The sequence below is a fragment of the Taudactylus pleione genome, unplaced genomic scaffold (assembly GCF_031769625.1).
Source record: "Taudactylus pleione unplaced genomic scaffold, aTauple2 ptg000435l, whole genome shotgun sequence".
NCBI lineage: Eukaryota > Metazoa > Chordata > Amphibia > Anura > Myobatrachidae > Taudactylus > Taudactylus pleione.
The window spans coordinates 805485-826884 of record NW_028284837.1 but is presented as its reverse complement, the minus strand read 5'-3'; the positions used below and the strand labels follow the sequence as shown (position 1 = coordinate 826884).

At 44.6% G+C, this 21400-nt stretch overlaps 1 protein-coding gene across 1 annotated transcript in view; it reads right to left on the bottom strand.

Moving 5' to 3' along the window:
• The window catches only part of LOC148505876 (extracellular calcium-sensing receptor-like), a 50160-nt gene that overhangs the window by 12562 nt on the left and 16198 nt on the right, over positions 1–21400 (bottom strand). Inside the window, exon 4 of the mRNA XM_088447596.1 lies at positions 11952–12075. Within this exon, the coding sequence (XP_088303722.1) occupies positions 11952–12075 (124 nt within the window). The remainder of the gene's footprint in view (positions 1–11951; positions 12076–21400) is intronic.

Sequence of the window (21400 nt, the reverse complement as noted above, 5' to 3'; positions counted from 1 at the left end):
CATCTGTGAAGTGAGTTCAGACACTGTCTGGTTGAGTCATGTAATTCTGCTAAATAGACTGTTGGAAAAGCAGTTTAAAAAACTGAAGGAGGAGCTAAAATGAAGCGATTCTGCTAAGTATGCCGGACTTGCAGATTAAGGCCCTGATTCAGAGCCGGACGCTCTGACAGAGAGCTCGCTCTGAATCAGGGCCGTCCTTCTGTTTTTTTTAGTGCGGCCTCCTGGCCGCTTGCATAGCTGTGGGTGACCACCCACAGCTATAGCGAGCGGCCAAAATGATGGTCGCGATGGTCAAGACCATCGCGACCATCAGGCTTGCGATGAGACCCTTGCGGTAGGGTCTTGTTGCTGCAAGCCCAAGAGTGCTTTTGTCTCTAACAGAGCTGAAAGCACTCCCACTGACATCACTTGTGATGTCAGTGGGGCTGGCGCCAGACGGTAGGCGTTCCCATGAGAACGCCTCCGTCTGGGCAGCCACGCTCCCAGCCCACCCACCAAAGGGGGCGTGCTGTCACTCAACATTGACAGCACATCCCCTTTGTAGCGAGACCTGGAGCGACGGCTTGGCCGTCGCTATCCGGGTCTCGCTCATGCGCTCGACAGAGTTGGCTCCATCATGCGCACTGGGCCACCATCGACCCGCTTACGAGCGCACAGTGCGCGCGAGCGGGTCTGAATCAGACCCTAAGTCCTTTATTAGCTGAACTGCCACGTGTTTGTGCTGCCCACTGCTGTTGCTTCGCTTTCTCAGCCAGCAAGCTTAGTGCAACCTTTTGGCCTAAAGTGGATGAAAATAATATTGTGAGCTGTGAGGTGGTCAAAATTGACTGGAAATGAGTGGAAATTAATGTTATTGAGGTTAATAATACTGTAGGAACAAAAAAAGTCCAAATTATGTGATTTTAGCAGTTTTGAACAATTTTTGAAAGAAAAAAAATATAAAACCAAAACACATGAAGGTTTTGCAAAACCAAAACCAAAACACGAAAGTTAATTCAGATCAAAAAACAAAACATGGGGGCGGCGCACATCTTTAGAAATAATAAAGTGAATCTATGAAATATCTTCCATTTCCCATCTCACTGTAAACTTAAATAAAGTATTTTACTCCTAATCTTTAAATGTATAAATGATAATTACTGTAGTTGGAGGAGGAAGGGGTTCATATAAGTTCATGAGAATCATATATTGAGGCAGGGGCATAACTGGACCTAGTGGGCCCCATAGCAAAATTTTCACTGGCCTCTCTAGGTCAGTGACCCCCTTCTCCTGCATCCTCCTCACTCCCCTCTCCTCGACAGTAGACTTACCTGCTTTGTGGTCATGCTGCGCAGGGCACGAACACTTCCTCTCATGGTCGGCTCCATCTCTTCAGTCCTAACTGTATGATGCTGGGAGGAGGTGGCCATGCCTCCTCCCAGTATCAGTCAATGAGAAGACAGAAGAGCTGGAGGTGAAGCTGACCAGGAGGACACGGCCACAGAGGGAGGGGCCGCGATCACAGAGGAGGTAAGTCAACTCAAGGAGAGGGGAGTGAGGTGGGAGAGGGGGCCGCGGACAAAGGCCTGGCACCGTAGGTGAAGGGGGAGGTCTGAGCCCCAGATTGGCCCAGTCCCCATAGCAGCTGCACCCCCTGCACCTTTGGTAGTTATGCCACTGCATTGAGGGTTTGATGAAGACTGAGTAATATTTGGCATGGGTGAACTTGATTGAATTTGCACAATGAATGCCCATAGAGGTGTGTGCACATGTAATATACTATATGTGTTCATGCAGATTTGCCTGATTCTGCCATTTACACCTGTCAATGCCTGGAAAGATAGAATTGGTTGGAATAGTATATTCTAATTTAAATCAAATATAAAAAAAGCATTTTTATGAAACTGTAAAACCGTTGGCCTCCGTGTTTTGGTTTTGGATCCGGATTCATCCTTGTGTTTTGGTTTTGCAAAATTACCCTTACGAGTTTTGGTTTTGGATCTGTATTTTTTTTACAAAAAAAAATAAAAAAAGCATGATGTCATTTTGACTTATTAGCATGCAATTAAAAACCTGAGATCGGTTTTAAAATCTGAGTTCCGAACCGCCGGAAAATCCGTACCGGGACTCGGTTCAACTCGGTACCCCAAAATTCAGTTGTCAGTTCTCTGAGAACTGGACCCAAACATCTCACATAAAATACACATAAATGCCTGGTAAAGATGTTTTATTTGCAGATATTGGATGATGATGTCTGTTGCCACCCTAATTCTGCACATTTTTTCGCCACCTATTCAGTGGCGAAAAGTTATCCCCGTTTTTTTTCAAAGACTTTTCGAACCTGCGAAAAGTCTTTGAAATTGAATACGGTGTAAAAGGAAAACCTGCACTAATGACGTCATAGGTGCGAAAACATCGCAAAAACGATGTTTTTGCTCCCATATTGGATTCCCCTACCAGAGTCCTTTTACACAAATTCAGATTCAGTCACACACAGACGTACAAATGTTGCACACAAAATTTATCAGTGTAAGCTATACATGTAGTTTTGTCACTTCTATGTGATTTAATTAGGGGTGTGCACCGGCCACTTTTCGTGTTTTGTGTTTTGGTTTTGGATCTGGATCTTTCTTCGTGTTTTGGATCTGGATTGGTTTTGCCAAAACCACCCTTCCGTGTTTTGGGTTCTGGGTTTTGTGTTTTGGATCTATATTTTTTTTTAAAAAAAGCATAAAAACAGCTAAAATCACAGAATGTGTTGGTTTTTCTGCTCCTATGCTATTATTAACCTCAATAACCTTAATTTCCACTTATTTCCAGTCTATTCTGAACACCTCACACCTCACAATAGTGTTTTTATGTCCAAAAGGTTGCACCGAGGTAGCTGGATGACTATGCTAAGCGACACGAGTGGGTGGCACAAACACGTGACCCATCTAGGAGTGATACTGCAGTGGCAGACAGGATGGCAGTTTGAAAAACTAGGCCCCAAACTGTACATAATGCAAAGAAAAAAAAGAGGTGCAAGATGGAATTGTCCTTGGGCCCTCCCACCCAACCTTATGTTGTATAAACAGGACATGCACACTTTAACAAAGCAATCATTTCAGCGCCAGGGTCTGCCACACAACTGTGGCTGAAATGATTGGTTCGTTTGGGCCCCCACAAAACAAGTTGGCAATTAATCTGTCCCTGCACAAACTGGCTCTACGGAGGCAAGATGTCGTCCTCATCCTCCTCATCCACCGATTCCTCACCCTCTTCAGTGTTGTGTACATCCTCTTCCTCACAGAGTATTAACTCGTCTGGAATCCACCACCACAGGTCCCTCTGTACGTTCTGGAGGCTGGACTCCCTGGAAGAGTTGATAATTAATTTTTATGAACATCATCTTCTCCACATTTTGTGGAAGCAACCTCCTACGCCTTTCGCTCACACGGTTCCCGGCTGCACTAAACAGTCTTTCGGAGTACACACTGGAGGGGGGGCAACTCAGGTAAAATAGAGCCAGTTTGTACAGGGGGCTCCAAATTGCCTCTTTTTCCTGCCAGTACAGGTATGGACTGTCTGACATGCCTTCTTGGATGCTGTCACCGATGTAATCCTCCACCATTCTGTCAATGGTGACAGTATCATATGTAGTGACAGTAGACATGTCAGAAATTGTTGCCAGGTCCTTCAGTCCGGACCAGATGTCCAAACTTGGTCCTGCCTGCCCTGCATCACCGCCAGCGGGTTGCTTAGGATACCTACGTTTTTTCCAGGCAGCCCCAGTTGCGGGAGAAAATGAAGAAGGAGCTGTTGACGTGTCACGTTCCGCTTCAGCTGACAGTGTGTTCACCAGCAGGTCTTTGCACCTCTGCAGGCTTGTGTCGGCCGGAAAGAGAGAGACCACATAGGCTTTAAACCTAGGATTGAGCACGGTGGCCAAAATGTAGTGGTCTGATTTTAACAGATTGACCACCCTGGAATCCTGGCAAAGCGAATGAAGGGCTTCATCCACAAGTCCCACATGCCGAGCAGAATCGCTCCGTCTTAGCTCCTCCTTCACTTTCTCCAGCTGCTTCTGCAAAAGCCTGATTTGGGGAATGACCTGACTCAAGCTGGCAGTGTCTGAACTGACTTCACACGTGGCAAGTTCGAAAGGCTGGAGAACCTTGCACAACACGGAAATCATTCTCCACTGCACTTGAGTCAGGTGCATACCCCCTCCTTTGCCTATGTCATAGGTGGATGTATAGGCTTCTATAGCCTTTTGCTGCTCCTCCATCCTCTGAAGCATATAGAGGGTTGAGTTCCACCGCGTCACAACCTCTTGCTTCAGGTGATGGCAGGGCAGGTTCAAGAGTGTTTGCTGGTGCTCCAGTCTTCGGCACGCAGTCGCTGAATGGCGAAAGTGGCCAGAAATTTTTCGGGCCACCCAAAGCGTCTCCTGCACGCCCCTGTCGCTTTTCAGAAAATTCTGCACCACCAAGTTTATTGTGTGAGCAAAACATGGGACTTGCTGGAATTTGCCCAGATGTAATGCCCGCACAATATTGGTGGCATTGTCAGATATCACAAATCCCCAGGAGAGTCGAAGTGGGGTAAGCCACTGGGCGATGATTTCCCTCAGTTTCTCTAAGAGGTTGTCGGCGGTGTGCCTCTTACTGAAACCGGTGATACACAGAGTAGCCTGCCTTGGAATGAGCTGCCGTTTCTGAGATGCTGCTACTGGTGACGCTGCTGCTGTTGCTGCGTAAGGTGATACATCTGCCCAGTGGGCTGTCACAGTCATATAGTCCTTAGTCTGCCCTGTTCCACTTGTCCACATGTCCGTGGTTAAGTGGACATTGGGTACAATGGCATTTTTCAGGGTACTGAGGACACTTTTTCTGACGTTTCTGTACAGTCTCGGTATCGCCTACCTAGTGAAGTGGAGTCTAGACGGGATTTGGAACCGGGGACACACTACCTCCATCAATTGTCTAAATCCCACTGCACTAATGGCGGATACCGGATGCACGTCTAACACCAACATAGCAGTCAAGGCCTCAGTTATACGTTTTGCTTCAGGATGACTGCTGTCATACTTCATCCTCCTCGCTAAGGACTGTTGGAGGGTCAATTGTTTAGTAAAAGTAGTGGTGTTCCTACTTTCTCTCTGGGATGATGAACGACTCCCAGCAGCAGCAACAGCAGCAGCGGCAGCAGTAGGCGTAGCAATGCAGGATCCTCCGGAGGAATCCCCGATAGGAGAGTCAGTCATGCCAGTGACATTGCCTGCAGGACTACTTCCGATCCTGACTAAGGAGGAAATTGACGAGGAGGGAGTTGACAGTGTGGTTTGCAGGTGCTTGGATACAACAGGACAATGGGATTTAGGTGTCCCTGGACTGCTTACGGTCTTAGCCAAAGTTTCTGAACTTGACAGTAACTTTTTATGAATGCGCTGCAGGTGCCGTATAAGGGAGGATGTTCCTAGGTGGTTGACGTCCCTACCCCTACTTATTTCACCTTTACATATGGTACATATGGCAAGACAGTTGTTGTCCAGATTTGGATAGAAATATTGCCAGACCAAAGAGGTGGAATGTTTGGTGTTCTGCCCAGGCATGACCGTGATGGGCTTTTTCATCCCACGGACAACAACTGTCTCCCCCAGAGCCTGATTTAAACAAACCACATCACCAGCAGAATCCTCCTTGCCAACTTCCTCCTCAGCGCCAGCTACACCAGTATCCTCATCCTGTTGTACTTCAACAGTGACATCTTCAATTTGCATATCAGCAAGTGGACTGTGGGTGCTCCTTTCAGCACTTGCAGAGGGTGTGCAAATGGTGGAAAGAGCCACCTCTTCCCGTCCAGTGTTTGGAAGGTCAGGCATCGCAACCACCACCACACTTGGACTCTCCTTGGGGATTTGTGATATCTTCTTAGAAAGCACAGTTCTTCGCTGTGCTTTTGCCAGCTTAACTCTTTTGATTTTTTTAGTGGGAGGAGGGCTTCCATCGTCATGTTTAGCTGAACCACTAGTCATGAACATACTAGGTATCGACCTTAGCCATTCCTTGCCACTCCGTGTCGTAAATGGCATATTGGCAAGTTTACGTTTCTCTTCAGCTGATTTAAATGTTTTTTTCAAGGTCAATTTCCTGAACTTTGTCATTTGGGATTGTATGTGCCCTCTACTATGACATTTGGCATCGGCCTTGGCAGAAGACGTTGATGGCATGTTATCGTCTATGTCATGACTAGTGGCAGCAGCTTCAGCACTAGGAGGAAGTGGTTCTTGATCTTTCTCTATTTTATTTTTATCGGAGAAAGTTTGGTCCTCCATTTATGTTATATCGATTTGATATATACGTGCGGCTAAACACAGAAAATATTTTTTTATTTTTGCTGGAGAGTAGTGCACTTTGTGGGTTACCCCACCCTTTAAGAAATGAGCCAGCCGGCTCTTTACTTATGGGACACAGGCGCACGCTTGGCGCTGCTCCTTTGTTGATGCACGAGCGGCTACTGCGCACACAATTCACAAACACAGAAAATATTTTTTTTTTTGGGTTTGGACTGGAGTGTACTTTGGGGGTTACAGCACCCTTTAACGGTCAAGCCAGCCGGCATTTTACTTATGACACAGGCGCACGCTTGGCACTACTTTGTTGATGCACGTGCTGCTACTGCGCACACAATTCACAAACACAGAAAATATTTTTTTTTTGGTTTGGACTGGAGTGTACTTTGGGGGTTACAGCACCCTTTAACGGTCAAGCCAGCCGGCCCTTTACTTATGACACAGGCGCACGCTTGGCACTACTTTGTTGATGCACGTGCTGCTACTGCGCACACAATTCACAAACACAGAAAATAATTTTTTTTTGGTTTGGACTGGAGTGTACTTTGGGGGTTACAGCACCCTTTAACGGTCAAGCCAGCCGGCCCTTTACTTATGACACAGGCGCACGCTTGGCACTACTTTGTTGATGCACGTGCTGCTACTGCGCACACAATTCGCAAACACAGAAAATATTTTTTTTTTTGGTTTGGACTGGAGTGTACTTTGGGGGTTACAGCACCCTTTAACGGTCAAGCCAGCTGGCCCTTTACTTATGACACAGGCGCACGCTTGGCACTACTTTGTTGATGCACGTGCGGCTACTGCGCACACAATTCACAAACACAGAAAAATTATTATTTTTTTAGCACTTGGGAGGTGCACCCCTGATGGACAGAGCACCCCCTGGACAACACTACAGCACCCCTTTAGGACTGGGACACTGAACAGGACTTTGGAGTGGACACAGCCCCTATGGAGAACTGACTGCACAACACAGTCCAGCCAGCCCCTATGAACTTTGAAGTAGTGGACACAGACCCTATTAACAACAGCAGCACAGCACAACACAGCCAGCCCCTAAGGACTTTGAAGTAGTGGACACAGCCCCTATGGACAACAGCAGCACAGCGCAGCAAAGCACAGCACAACACTACTCTGCACTACACTACACTACACTACACAGCCCAGCCAGCCCTAACTCCCACCCTCCCTCTTCACTGTCCACAGCTGAGTGAGAAAATGGCACCGACGCGGGTACCTTATATTGGATCCAAAACCCGCGAGACCCGGAAGGTGGGATGATGACGTTTTGCCTCGATTTCAGATCCGAGTCAGGAGGGAAAAGTCGAGCCTGACTCGGATCTGCCTCAGATCGGGGGGGCTCGGGGGGGTTCGGATTTCAGAAATCCGAACCCGCTCACCCCTAGATTTAATAGTGTGAAAAAGTTGCACATTTTTAGTGATGAAAAAGATTGGCTCGGCCGAGTCGCACAGACTGACTTAAAGAAAGGAAAGTGTGAAAGCAGGGCCGGATTAAGGTCTGTGGGGTCTCTGGGCAACAAATTTGTGGGGGCCCCTATCTGTGATCAAAGATTCTATATATATATATATATATATATATAGATAGATAGATAGATAGATAGATAGATAGATCGAAAGATAGATAGATATAGACATATATAGACATATCAATTTGTGTCCTGCACTCACATCAAAAAAAATCATCAGTGGGGTGCTTTCCAGCACTCGCCAATAGGACAATATTCAACAGTCTTTAATATATCCAAAGATGTCATCTCAATTAGTCATCAATATTCATAATTGTAATCCATAGTCTGCCATAACATAATGTATTGTCGCCGTTTCGGTTCAATTATGAACCTTCCTCAGGACTGGCACACATAAGTAAATTGCATATAATGCACAATGTAATGTTTCACATTACATCTCATCAGGTGCACCAGGCACACCACTCAATACCCCCATTCCCGAAGACCAGGGGACATAGGGAATGCCAGCAGCATGTGTGCCCCCTACAACCACCCCAGCAGCATCACACTTAAAAACAGACAAACATTATTTGACTCACCCTACTTGAAAACTTGCACTTTGCAGGGGGTCAGGGCAATCACACAGCAGCAGGTGCAGCTCCTGTCTACTCACATCCAAAGGCTGCAGACAGGGTTTGTTCAGAAGCGATTGTTGAGGGTGGGCTGGAGTGGTGTTGCATGGTGTGACCTCTGATGTGACACCCGCACTGCTGTACAGCCCACCACACAGCCTGCCCCGACTACCAGAGCAGCGCTATGCTCTGAGCCCAAGTGCTCAGTGCTGCCCGGCTGACTTCCTGCCATGGCGGACTGCAGCAGAGACAGCTAAATGCTGTACTCCGCCAGTCTTAGTAGTAGTGGCAGGGGACAGGGGGTGGGGGTCCCCTAAGTGTGGGGGCCCCGGGATGACGGCCCCTGTGCCCTGCCTATAATCTGGCCCTGGTGAAAGGACTTGTCATTCAGTATCCCACTTTACATTACATGAAATATAGCGCACTGTTTCTAATACTTTATTATTATTATTATTATTATTATTATCTTTTATTTATATGGCGCCACAAGTGTTCCGCAGCGCCTTACAAAGTACATAAAGAAATAGATTGATTTACAGTGACTTACAGTACAGTACAATACATCACAGGACATGGATAATATACATTGCTACATTCACGACCATAACACCCAGATAAGCAACAATGCAAAGCAATCAAGTGTTAGGTGCCCTGGTAGAGAGTAAGAAGCAGATGAAGGTATAGTAAGGAGATGGACAAGAAGGTAGAGGGCACTGCTCATAGGAGCTTATATTCTAAGGTGGAGGGACAGACAGATGGGGTAGGCAGGGAGAGAGGAGTATGTAACAGCAAGTTAAGATGAGAGCTGGAAGGCTTTGATGACATAGTGGGTCTTGAGAGCACGTTTGAAGGATTGTAGAGAGGTGGAGAGTCTGATGGGAAGCGGGAGAGAGTTCCAAAGGTGGGGAGCAGCATGGGCAAAATCTTGTAGGCGGGAGTGGGAGGAAGTAATCAATTGGCATGAGAGGCGGTGTGCATTTGTTGAATGAAGAGGGCGGACAGGAGAGTGAAGGGAGATGAGATCAGAGATGTAAATAGGAGAGGAATGGCTGAGGGCTTTGTAAGTGAGTGTGAGAACCTTAAATTGCATTCTAAAGGGGAAGGGGAGCCAGTGGAGGGCTTGTAGGAGAGGAGAGGCAGATGCAGAGCGTTTTGAGAGGATGATGAGCCGAGCAGCAGCATTGAGGAAAGACTGGAGGGGGGAGAGAAGGGATTTGGGGAGGCCAGATAGGAGAAGGTTACAGTAGTCCAATCTGGAGATGACCAATGAGTGCATGAGGGTTTTAGTGGCATCCTGGGTGAGAAAGGGTCTAATCTTGGAAATATTTTTAAGATGAAAGCAACAGGACTGTGAGAGATTCTGGATATGTGGTTTGAAGGAGAGGGAGGAGTCCAGGATAACTCCAAGACAGCGTTTTTGGGGCTAGAGGAGATAATTGTGCCATCAATAGATAAAGAAATGGTGGGAAGTGTGGTTATGTAGGGGGAGGGAAGATGATAAGCTCAGTCTTAGACATATTAAGTTTAAGAAATCACTGGGACATCCAGGAAGAAATGGCAGAGAGACAGTGGGAGACACGAGTGAGGAGAGAGGGAGAGAGGTCAGGGGAGGAAAGGTAGATCTGAATATCATCAGCATAGAGATGATATTGGAGGTCAAAAGAGCTGATTAGTTCACCTAGTGAGGATGTATAGAGTGAGAAAAGGAGAGGTCCAAGAACAGAATCTTGGGGAACACCCACTGCAAGAGGCTGTGGGGGAGAAGAGGAGTCATGAGAGGAGACAGAGAAGGATCGGTCAGAGAGGTAGGAGGCTAGCCAGGAGAGGGCTGTGTCACGCAGACCATGGGAGTGAAGGATTTGCAGAAGGAGAGGGTGGTCCACAGTGTCAAAAGCAGCAGAAAGGTCAAGGAGAATGAGCAGAGAGTAGTGGCTCTTGGATTTAGCAGCAAGGAGGTCAGTGCTGACTTTTGTGAGGGCAGTTTCAGTGGAGTGGAGAGAGCGGAAGCCAGACTGAAAAGGGTCAAGGAGGGAATGAGAGGAAAGAAAGGTGGTAAGGTGCTTGAAAACAACACGCTCAAGGAGCTTGGAAGCAAAAGGGAGGAGAGAGAAGGGACGGTAGTTGGAGAGAGTGTTAGAATCAAGGGTTGTTTTTTTTAGTATGGAGGAGACAAGGGCATGTTTGAATGCAGACGGGACAGTGCCTGATGATAGGGAGAGATTAAAGAGGTGGGCAAGATGGGAGCAGGCAGAAGGAGAGAGGTAGCGGAGGAGACGTGAAGGGATAGGGTCTAGGGGGGAGGTGGAAGGGGGGGAGGACTGGATGAGGGACATGACTTCCTCTCCAGATACAGGGGAGAAGAAAGTTAGAGTCAGTAAAATTGAAGGAGAGGGGTGATCTGGGAAGAGAGGCTGAAGTGGATAGCAGGGGGACTGGTGGGATATGATGTCCTGCGTATGGAGTCTATTTTAGATGTAAAGTAGGTAGCAAAATCAAGGGCAGAGAGTGAGGAGGGGAGGCGAGGAGGGGGTGGGCGGAGGAGGGAGTTGAAGGTGGTGAAGAGATGTTGGGGATTTGAGGACTGAGAGGAGATGAGGTTCTTGAAATATGACTGTTTAGAGAGGGAAACGGCAGTACTGTATGATGAGAGCATAAATTTGAAATTGAGAAAATCAGCCTTAGAGCGTGATCTTCTCCACAGTCGTTCGGCAGTTCGCGAACACTTTTGCAGGTATCTTGTGCATTTGGAATGCCAGGGTTGAGGTGTAAATCTGCGATGGTGAGTAGTGATCGCCGGAGCAACAGACTCCAGAGCAGGAGTAAGGGAGGTATTGTATAGAGAAATGGCTTGTTCAGGGCAGGAGAGAGAGAGGATAGGGGAGAGAAGTGAGTCAAGCTGGGAAGAAAAAGAAACGGTGTCAATAGCGTCAATGTTACGCTTAGTGATAGTGTCCTTAGGAGGTAGAGGAAGGGAAGGAGAGACTTATAATGTAATGTAATGCCAGCTGTCGAGATGCCTCCTGTCAGAATACCAGCAGTGGCATCCCGATGATTGGTATCCCAACAGGGGTGGGGTAAGTATACTTACCCTCCCACCTTCCCCCTATCCCTCCCTTTTTGTAGCCTAAACCTAAGTCTCCCCTTTTAGTGCCTAACACTAACCACCTCCATTGGTGCCTAACCATAACCTCCCCCCAAAAACCTAACCCTCTCCCCCGTGGTTAACGCTAAGGGAGACCCAGACTCACCTTGTTTGGGCTGGCATCTCGGCATTCCTGGCATCGGGATTAAGATAGGCATCAGTATTTTGATGTCTATCTAAAGTCCCTTGTCGGGATTCCCCTGTTGGTATTGAGAACAGTGGCCATCTACATCCCATTTCTAATATGTTGTAATGCTCCTTGTGACTCTAAAACACTTTAGTGAATAATTTTACATAATTTTTTACATAAATTGATCTACTGTACCCAATACATTTATGGTTTTAATTTGTTCCAATGTCTCAACTACTTATGGAAGTCCTTCCCTTACCTGTCTGGTTGGATATTTCTCCTGGTAGACATTCGACACAATCAAAGCAGCAGATGGGATGTCCTGTTCTAGCAGCCTTCCTGTATCCTGGAGGGCAGCTCTCACTGCAGACCGAGCGAGGGACCTAAAGATATAATATGTAATTTCATTATAAGCATCTTATTTTTTTTTAATTAATAACTTTACAGATCTAGCATGAACAATAAAGAACACGAGATATAATCGCACATTATTTACTCAAAAACCCAGATGCACATCCAGCTTCTGCTCCTTATACTCAATTGTATATATACCTATTTGTGTACCTTCTTTGTGATGCATATGATAGCAAGAGACCGCACACATATGCATGTACCCAGAGATGTATGCCTCTTCACTTGCACCTCGTAGCATCTGAATATTAGAGATGGGGAGGGAAAAGCAAAATACTGTAGACCAGAGGTTCTCAATCGCTGTCCTCAACAGTTCAGGTTTTAGAGATACCATGATTGAGCACAGGTGGTTAAATTAAATTGACCAAGGTCCTAATTAAGTCACCTGTGATCAAGAATGGATAGCCTCAAATCTCTGGACTGTTAGGGTGCATTGAGGACTGAGGCCCTGATTCAGAGCCGGATGCTCTGACAGAGCGCTCACTCTGACTCAGGGCCATCCCTCTTAGTTTTTAGAGTGGCCCCTGGCCACTCACATAGCTGTGGGTGACCACCCACAGCTATAGCGAGTGGCCAAAAAGATGGTCGCGATGGTCAACACCATCGTGACCATCGGGCTTGCGACGAGACCCTTGTGGTAGGGTCTCATTGCCGCAAGCCCTGGAATGCTTTTAGCTCTATCAGAGCCAAAAGCACTCCCACTGACATCACTTGTGATGTCAGTGGGGCCGGCCCCAGACGGTAGGTGTTCCCATGGGAACGCCTCCGTCTGGGCAGCCACACTCCCGACACGCCCACCAAGGGGGCGTGCTGTCACTCACCATTGACAGCACACCCCCTTTGGTGCGAGACACAAAGCGATGGCTTGGCCGTCGTTATTCGGGTCTCGCACATGCGCACGATGGAGCCACCTCCGTCGTGCGCATGTGCACTAGGCCAACATCGACCCGCTTGCGAGTGCTCAGCACTCGCGAGCGGGTCTGAATTAGGCCCTGAGTTTGGTAACGTCTGCTGTAGATCGAGCACAGTCAAGACACAAAACAATAGATCTTCTACTAATATGCAGCAACAGTAAAATTTACATGACAAAATCTGTGCAGACATGGCTTGACTAATGATGGTGTGGTTATACATAACCAATAAAATATATAAAAAAAATGTTATGTGAAAGAGCTAACAAAAAATAATAGCACTATATGAAGAGTATTCAACATTCTTGATACTGACACACAATACTGAGCACATTTCTGTTACCACAATATAATACAGATACAGTAGCTGCATAGAAATGACCACAAAATATGGAGAGATCTGTGCAATGAATGTTTCACTTTCAGCGGCTCCCCGAACTGCCCACGTGCAAGAAGCTGCCTGCGTCCTGCTGATCATGCAGCTGGGCAGGCAGTGGTACACCTGTGACACTAGTCCCTTCTTCGCTGACCTTGTGTGTGGGGGCACCCCTGTGTGTGGTGGCTCAAGGTCGACCACCCTTATCACCCCCCTCCTTTAATCCGGCCCTGGGCATAGTGAATGCTGTAGGTGTACTTGCAAAGTGCAACTACTGTAAAATGTTTTTTGAAAAATCACATACTTAGCTAATTGAAGGGTTCTGACTTCCATGTACTATAATCCTGGTGTACAGTGTAAGTAAGCTGATGCTGATAACTGCTTTTGATTGGTTGCACATTTTAAATATACCCATTTATACAAATACACTAAAATTACAGAGACAGTGTTTCAAAAGTCACTTTGCACTGCAGAGCACATTCGATGAACACACATAAAGAAGCTTCATACTCACTTGGGTAAGACCCCACATACTGTATAATTTTAATTGTTGTCATAAAAAAAAATACAATTGCATTTGATTTTATTTGCATTTCAGATGCTGAATGACACTTTGGTACTTACTATAAGTGTAATTCTGAGATTTACGTTAATGCAATCACAACTGCAATGTCTAACGGATCGCATTTGCTAAAATATGCTAATACCTTCCAAGACTTAGCCGAGCATAGGGACACCCACTGCTGCCTTCTCCATCAACATCTGACAACGTACTACAGCGCAAACTTCAGTAACATTGATGCAGATCGTGCAGTCATGCAACTTGTGAGTCAAGTCTGACCAACCTCAAGCACTGCAGCTCTCCTGACACACCGAGAGCTCTAATGCTGTGAAAGGAAAACGCAATGGCTAAACTATGAATGGAAATGGTGTTTAAATGGTCCTGACATTTGCATAACCACCACCCTTTACCTCCCCGAAACGCTGACTAGCTGTCACTCACTTTGCGAGTGAATCCTATGTGTGAGCGTGATCACAATACAATCAGCAGTATGGCATTCATACATGTGCAATGGCTAACAATCGCTCATTCAGCATAAATATTGACATTGTGTAAATCTTGGAATCAGGCCCTATGTGACCATTCATTAATGGTAATGTATACTGTAGGTAGAGAGTACTACTAGACACAGATAATCAGCCCTAGTTATGATGACCAGAGTCCTCCCCCCAAAAAAAACCTCTAAACACTGGTAAAACACAGAAAAATGTGGTCCCAATAAAACAGAGGCACTATATAAATATATGAATGGCACTTCCCTTAGGCATAGCTCCCAAAATTGGTCATCAAGGCACTCTAATGGTCCAGGTTTTAGGGATATCCATGCCTGAACACATGTGGCTTGATAACTAATAAGTACCTCAGTCAATTTAATTAAACTATGTGTGCTCAGACATTAATATATCTCTAAAGTTCTAAACCTGAACTATTGGGGAGGTTTGAGGACCATGTTTGGGAACCTCTGGCATAGCTGGTATCTGAGGAAGGCTGTGACATCAAAGGTACTTAAAAATTGAAAAGAAGGAGCATACAATGGGATGCAGTCAGGAAGCCAAAGGTTGAAATGTCGACCGACGGCTTCTTGACTAATTAATCCCGGCAAGGGTCTAATGACAGGCATCAAAATCCTGACGCCTGACATTTTACCTATGCCGAGAGCCCGACACCCAGCATACCAATTGAAGGTAAGCCGGGCAACGGGCGCGGACAGCCACGGGGAGGGGAAGGGTTAATCCAGGGGCTCCCGGGGGGGGGACTTAGTTAGGCCCCCCCCGGGAGGGTTAGATTTAGGCTAGGGGTAGGGGGGATTAGGATTAGGCACTCTCGGGGGGGAGGTTAGGGTTAAGCACCCCCTGGGAGACTTAGGTTTAGGCTGCGGAGAAGGGGGTTAGGTTTAGGCACTTACAGGGGGGGTTAGGGTTAGGCACTTGTGGCAGAGGTTAGGATTAGGCACCCCTAAAGGTTATGGGAGGTTAGTTAGTTAGTACTTACCTTTACAGCTGTAGGGATCTTCACTGGTGCCGGTCTTCCGGCATCGGGACTAGAACCGGCGGACGTTCCATACTGATCCCCATACAATAGTGTAAAACCTTACAATAAACCATACGGTACATCAGTGAAATCTACATTAATTAGGGAAACTGTGTAGAGAATTGAATACATAATTTGGGCTTCCTGCTTAAAAAAAGTAAAGGACTACTGAAATGTGTTCAGGATCTGACAGGTCTCCTCTACCTCAAATGAAGAACTCATTTGGACATCAATCTGGTTTCAATCGTATTGTATTGTGGTACAGACCCCCTTAGGGTAATGTACAGTATGTATTTGTTATACTGTATGCTGTTTTTATATTTTTACCCGTGAGTGGATACAATTAAAATAATTGCTTAGAGCTACCTACTGGCAGTATTGCTTTAGAAATTTTTTCCTTCTTATGTATGACTATATCACTACTGTACTGCTTAGAGATTTTCATTGGGAAATGAAGATATACTGTACCTGTATGTGATCTGCTTCATTTCAATTCATTTCATGTAAGAGTAGATATACTATTTGCTTATCACGATTGTGTTTGTGGAACCGATGTCAGGGAAAAGTCTGAATGAGTGGTCTCAGGAGATAGATACTGGATCATACCAACTAAACCACCAGGGACTTCGATGTTGGTGACAGAATGATGTATGTACTGTAGCAGTGAAGAGTGTAACAGTAGATTAACCAGGCTGATACTACGTTATTACTTGATGAAGCACTCGTCTTACTTGGTAATTGTAATCCAGGATGCTTGAGTGACAGAACTTGGTAGACATATTAACCAGGCTTGAACTGGGTTACCACTGTAGTCTGAGAGCACTCAGATAATGATAGAACCGGATACAGACTGAATACCGGAATGGATGGTAGCTGTAGATAATCAGGAATGGAACCAGGGAAGCAGGAATGGATAGGTATTACCTGAGCAGAGGTATGCTTTGCACAGGTGTGGAGCTGCATCAGCAAACAGGAGCAGGCAGAAATTACCTGTGCAGCTAGATATATAAGGCCAAATGTAATAGGGTGAGAGTACAGAAAATGTTAGCTTAGCAGTAACCTTTCACACTTTCTAAACTCACCCAATGTAATAGAGTCCAAGAACATGCAAACCTGCCCAATGTAATAGAGTCCAAGAACATGGAAACTCGCCCAATGTAATAGAGTCCAATATCGATACCAGTTAATCTATACACCCAAAATGTCGCTGTTTAGCGCTACAAGTTGCAAAAGAGAAATAAAGATGACTCATATAAATGCCTTAGATTGATAGGAAACGTCAAGTAATAAAATATGCAGATTATAGTTTAAAAGTTCCGAGTCATTCATATATCCTTTGATCCACAGCAACCTTTCTGTTGTTCTCGGGCTTAATGATGATACTCAAGATTTCCAATGTAGGATGTACCACTCCCAATGCATGTATAGAAATTTAGAGAGAAAAGCAACATAGCATAAAACCTTTTATTAATGCAAAAAAAAAAAATCATAGGTGCCTAACAATGCACTCCTACCAGATTCGGTGTGAGACAAGCAGGGCCTCAATACAAGCATTGGTTTTTAAATAAACCCGGGTATGCCACCAGCTGGAAAAACAGGACAGAGGACAAGATGTACCTTTCAGTTTAAACCTGTTCCGGTGTCTGATCCTGTTTCCACCCCGGGTCCACAACAAACACAGACTCTGACAGTTTGCAAACTGATTTAATTATTTATTTTTTAACATTAATAAAAGGTTTTATGCTATGTTGCTTTTCTCTCTAATTTTCTATACATGCATTGGGAGTGGTACTTACTACATTGGAAAGCCCGAGAACAACAGAAAGGTTCCTGTGGATCAAAGGATTTATGAATGACCATGAACTTTTAAACTATAATCTTTGTATTTTATTACTTGATGTTTCCTATCAATCCAAGGCACTTATATGAGTCATCTTTATTTCTCTTTAGCAATTGTATCTGCACGAGTGTTAGGTGTCACTCGCAAAGATTGAATTGTGATAGTACCTCTGCGCATGATACAGACATCACTATTTTGATAATTATAATGCTACAAGTTGTATAAGAAATAATTGTCTTCCAGACTTATATTGTGGTTCCAAAGCACAAAAGTTCTTATTGCAATAAAATAAAGTTACATGCTTTGATCTAACACAATTAGCGCAAAAGACAATTAAATACAAAAGGTACAAGCCGATACATACGCGTGCGCATTGGTCCCAGTAAACAGTCGTCAATCCAGAGGTCTGTGGTCATCATACAGCTTTACATTCTAACCACTAATTTCATATAGTTCATATCTTGCGAACGCATTATGCAATTTCCTTGCGGGTCGAACTGGAAATTTGCAAATAAACAGTAATTTAGAATGGTACCAAACATGATATGTCTACTAGCTTATGTACTTTAAATATCATATACATTACATTTCACAACATAAGTATTCGCTAATAAAACATCTAATATTAAGCTTTTAATGCGGAGGAACCTTTTTATAAGTGATTGCATGTGTTGGAGTGAAAATATTGTGTAAAGATGCTAGTATGCGTGGTGCGTTTATGTGTTTAGTGCTTTGATTAATAGCGAAACTGTGCGCTGTGCGTTTTTATATTTTATGTTTTATTTATTGTGCGTATAGGTTATGGTAGGACTTTCAACATTATGCGGTAGCACCGCAGATGCACCACGCTAATAATCATAACACAAGATGGCATCGTCAGGGGTGACACAAAATGGCATCGCCAGATATTATTTTAAGATTTAGTCTCAGCCAATCATCCAGCTTCGACACCAAGAACATGGAAACTCACCCAATGTAATATAGTCTGAGAACATGGAAATTCACCCAATGTAATAGAGTACAAGAACATGGAAACTCCCTCAATGTAATAGAGTCTGAGAACATGGACACTCACCCAATGTAATAGAGTGTGAGAACATGGAAATCCCCAATGTAATAGAGTCCGAGAACATGGACACTCGCCCAATATAATAGAGTCCGAGAACATGGAAACTCACCCAATATAATAGAGTCTTAGAACATGGACACTCACCCAATGTAATAGAGTCCGAGAACATGGACACTCGCCCAATATAATAGAGTCCGAGAACATGGAAACTCACCCAATATAATAGAGTCCGAGAACATGGACACTCATCCAATATAATAGAGTCTGAGAACATGGACACTCGCCCAATGTAATAGAGTCCAAGAACAGGGAAACTCATGTTTTTAGACTAAAAAAAACTCTCACGATTTAAACTCTCATCCAGATGTTTTCCCATTTTGAAAATAAAATTGGACCAATGTGAAAGGTTACTGCTAAACTCTCACATTTTCTAAACTCTCACCCTATTACAATTGACCCATTGTATGTACATATGTAGAGCAACATTAGGAGTTAGTGCAGCAATTAGAATCAAAACTGCACCAGCAGGGTAAAATACACAAGTAGCAGGAGCACAGTTAAATTCACTCAGTAGGGACTGAGCTAGACATTGTATTGGCATTGACTGAGATCCAGAAGCTAGAATATATACTCCGGGGTTAGCCAGGATTGGATGAGCAGCGTCAGGTGATACTGGCTGGCTTAGGCTGGCTAGTGATTGGTCGGATCACAATCAGGTGATCGGAACAGTAGTACACCGGGTCTGGCTGGATGTGGACTACAGTATGGCCTAGTGTCAATGAAGCCTGTGTGTCTTAGGGATGACAGTGGATGCATGAACTGAGCTCAGCGAGCCGGCTGGCTACAGGGCTAGTAAGTGACTCAGTGGCAGGGGTAACAAGCCCGGGTTGTGACATTGGTGTCTTGAGACTCTAATCTTTTCCTTCCTCTTTGTTGGAAAAATATTAAAGACACATTTCTTCTTTACCGAATCATTAAGGGATATATTTATTAATTTTTTTAACTAAAATAATGTGAAAAGCGGGTGTTTTCACAACCTTTTTCACATTATTTTAGTATCACTTAAATGTATAAAAGGACTTTTGTAGGAGAATTCACAAAATGATTTTTTAAGCCCTTAAAATCACATATTTTTAGTAATCTGATCACATTTCTCATACTTGTATTGGGAAATGCGATTTGCTCGAGTTTATTAATGTTAAAATATAAAATAGTATTTAACATTAATAATGCCATCTTCAGATGGCATTATGTCGGCTTCCCTCTGTTCCTTCTATCTCTGCTCTGCATTTCCTGCATGCTGACAGACAGAGCAAAGCCAAGAGCCAGCTTCTCTGATCTGTCTGTTTGTCTAATAGACCACAGGCTGATCACAGAGAAAGTAAATAGTTATAATAGTAAAGAGAAAAAAATAAATATACTTACATCTATTCAGGTAAAGTATAGGTGATTGGTGGGCTCCATCTCTGGCCCAGTCAGTTGATCTGAGACCCAGGCAGCTGAGATGCCTGCAGGAACATTCTATGCATCTCAACTGACCAGGTCACAGATCAGCTAGGTCAGAGAAGCAGCCCACTGATCAATGAACCTGGTGCAGCATGAAGGTATGTTTATATTTAATTATTTTGGTGAGAGGCAGTTGAGGAGGCAGGGAGCTGGGCATTACCAGGGGGCAGGGCATACTCAGGAGCAGGGGGAAGACAGGAAGGAGATCCAGCTTATGCACAAGCACAGTCCAACAGTATTTTTTGCAAAAAATTACCCCGAGAAGTGTGACGAGGGGATTAGCATTGACAGAGCTTTCAAGATCTGTCCCTTCATGCAAATTTTAATACATTTGCGTGATATTTTAAAAAAAATGTAAGCAAATTTATCACATAACAAATGCAACTGAGATGCAGATTTTGATAAATAAGCCTGTGTACCATATAAAGATAATATTTCACAAAATATTTTATGTCATTTTGTACAGATGTGTCCTGCTACATCTTTGCTTTATACACCATGTAGCATTCCCTGCTAGTTGTACTGTGACGTGGCATATTGAGTTGCTTCGTAACGCACTAAATGACTGCAAAACTTGAGAGTGTAATTCATATTTCGATCCACCAGATGTCGCTTTTCCTAAACTGCACTGTGCATGCGGAAAAAAAACCAATGCAATATCTTTAGTACAGTACCATCCACTGACTGGACCTGTTATTCAGTACGCTATAGTTATCATGGATCGAGAACTATAGTTGAGTGTGTGATAAACGATTAAATTATTCGGTGTGCAAGTCCTGAGTACACTTTTGAAAAACAATTAATAAATGTTTTCTGCCACCATTATTATAGTATATTATTCTAGATACATGTATCAGCATGATAACACCTCATTTCAGAAATGTTAGTGCTCAAATTGTGCTGTGCACATTGTTCTATAGTGATGTGCGGCACTCACACAGTGATAGCATGCCTTAGAAATGAACAGTTGGAGTTGAAGGGCACTGTATCAAACCAACACTTCACTACAAGTCTCAGCCCAGAAGGAGGGAACATCTTTAAATAACAAACTGACTGTGCGTTTTATGGTGCACACTTTCAACAATGTCGGCATTAGTGTGCGACTAGGAGTTTTTACAACGTTACGCTAATTGGTACACATTAGTAATTGCCAGTCACTGCAGCACTGTAGAAAGTGGTGTGTAGCACTTGCACAGTTATGACATGCCTTAGAAATGAGTAGTGGGGCTAGAGCAGCAGTGTATGAAACCATGCTTGAACTACATGTCTCAGCCCAGAAAAAAAAATCTTTGAATTACAAACTGACTGTGCTTTTTATGCACTTGTGGCAATGTCAGCACTACTGTGTACAATGCATAACTAATAGGTAAACAGCAGTTAGTACCGGCCTCTGCAGCACTGTAGAAAGTGGTGTCCGGCACTCACACAGTGATGGGATCTCTTAGGAGTTAGTAGTGGGGGCTGAGCAATGATGTATAGAACCATCACTGAACTACAAGTCTC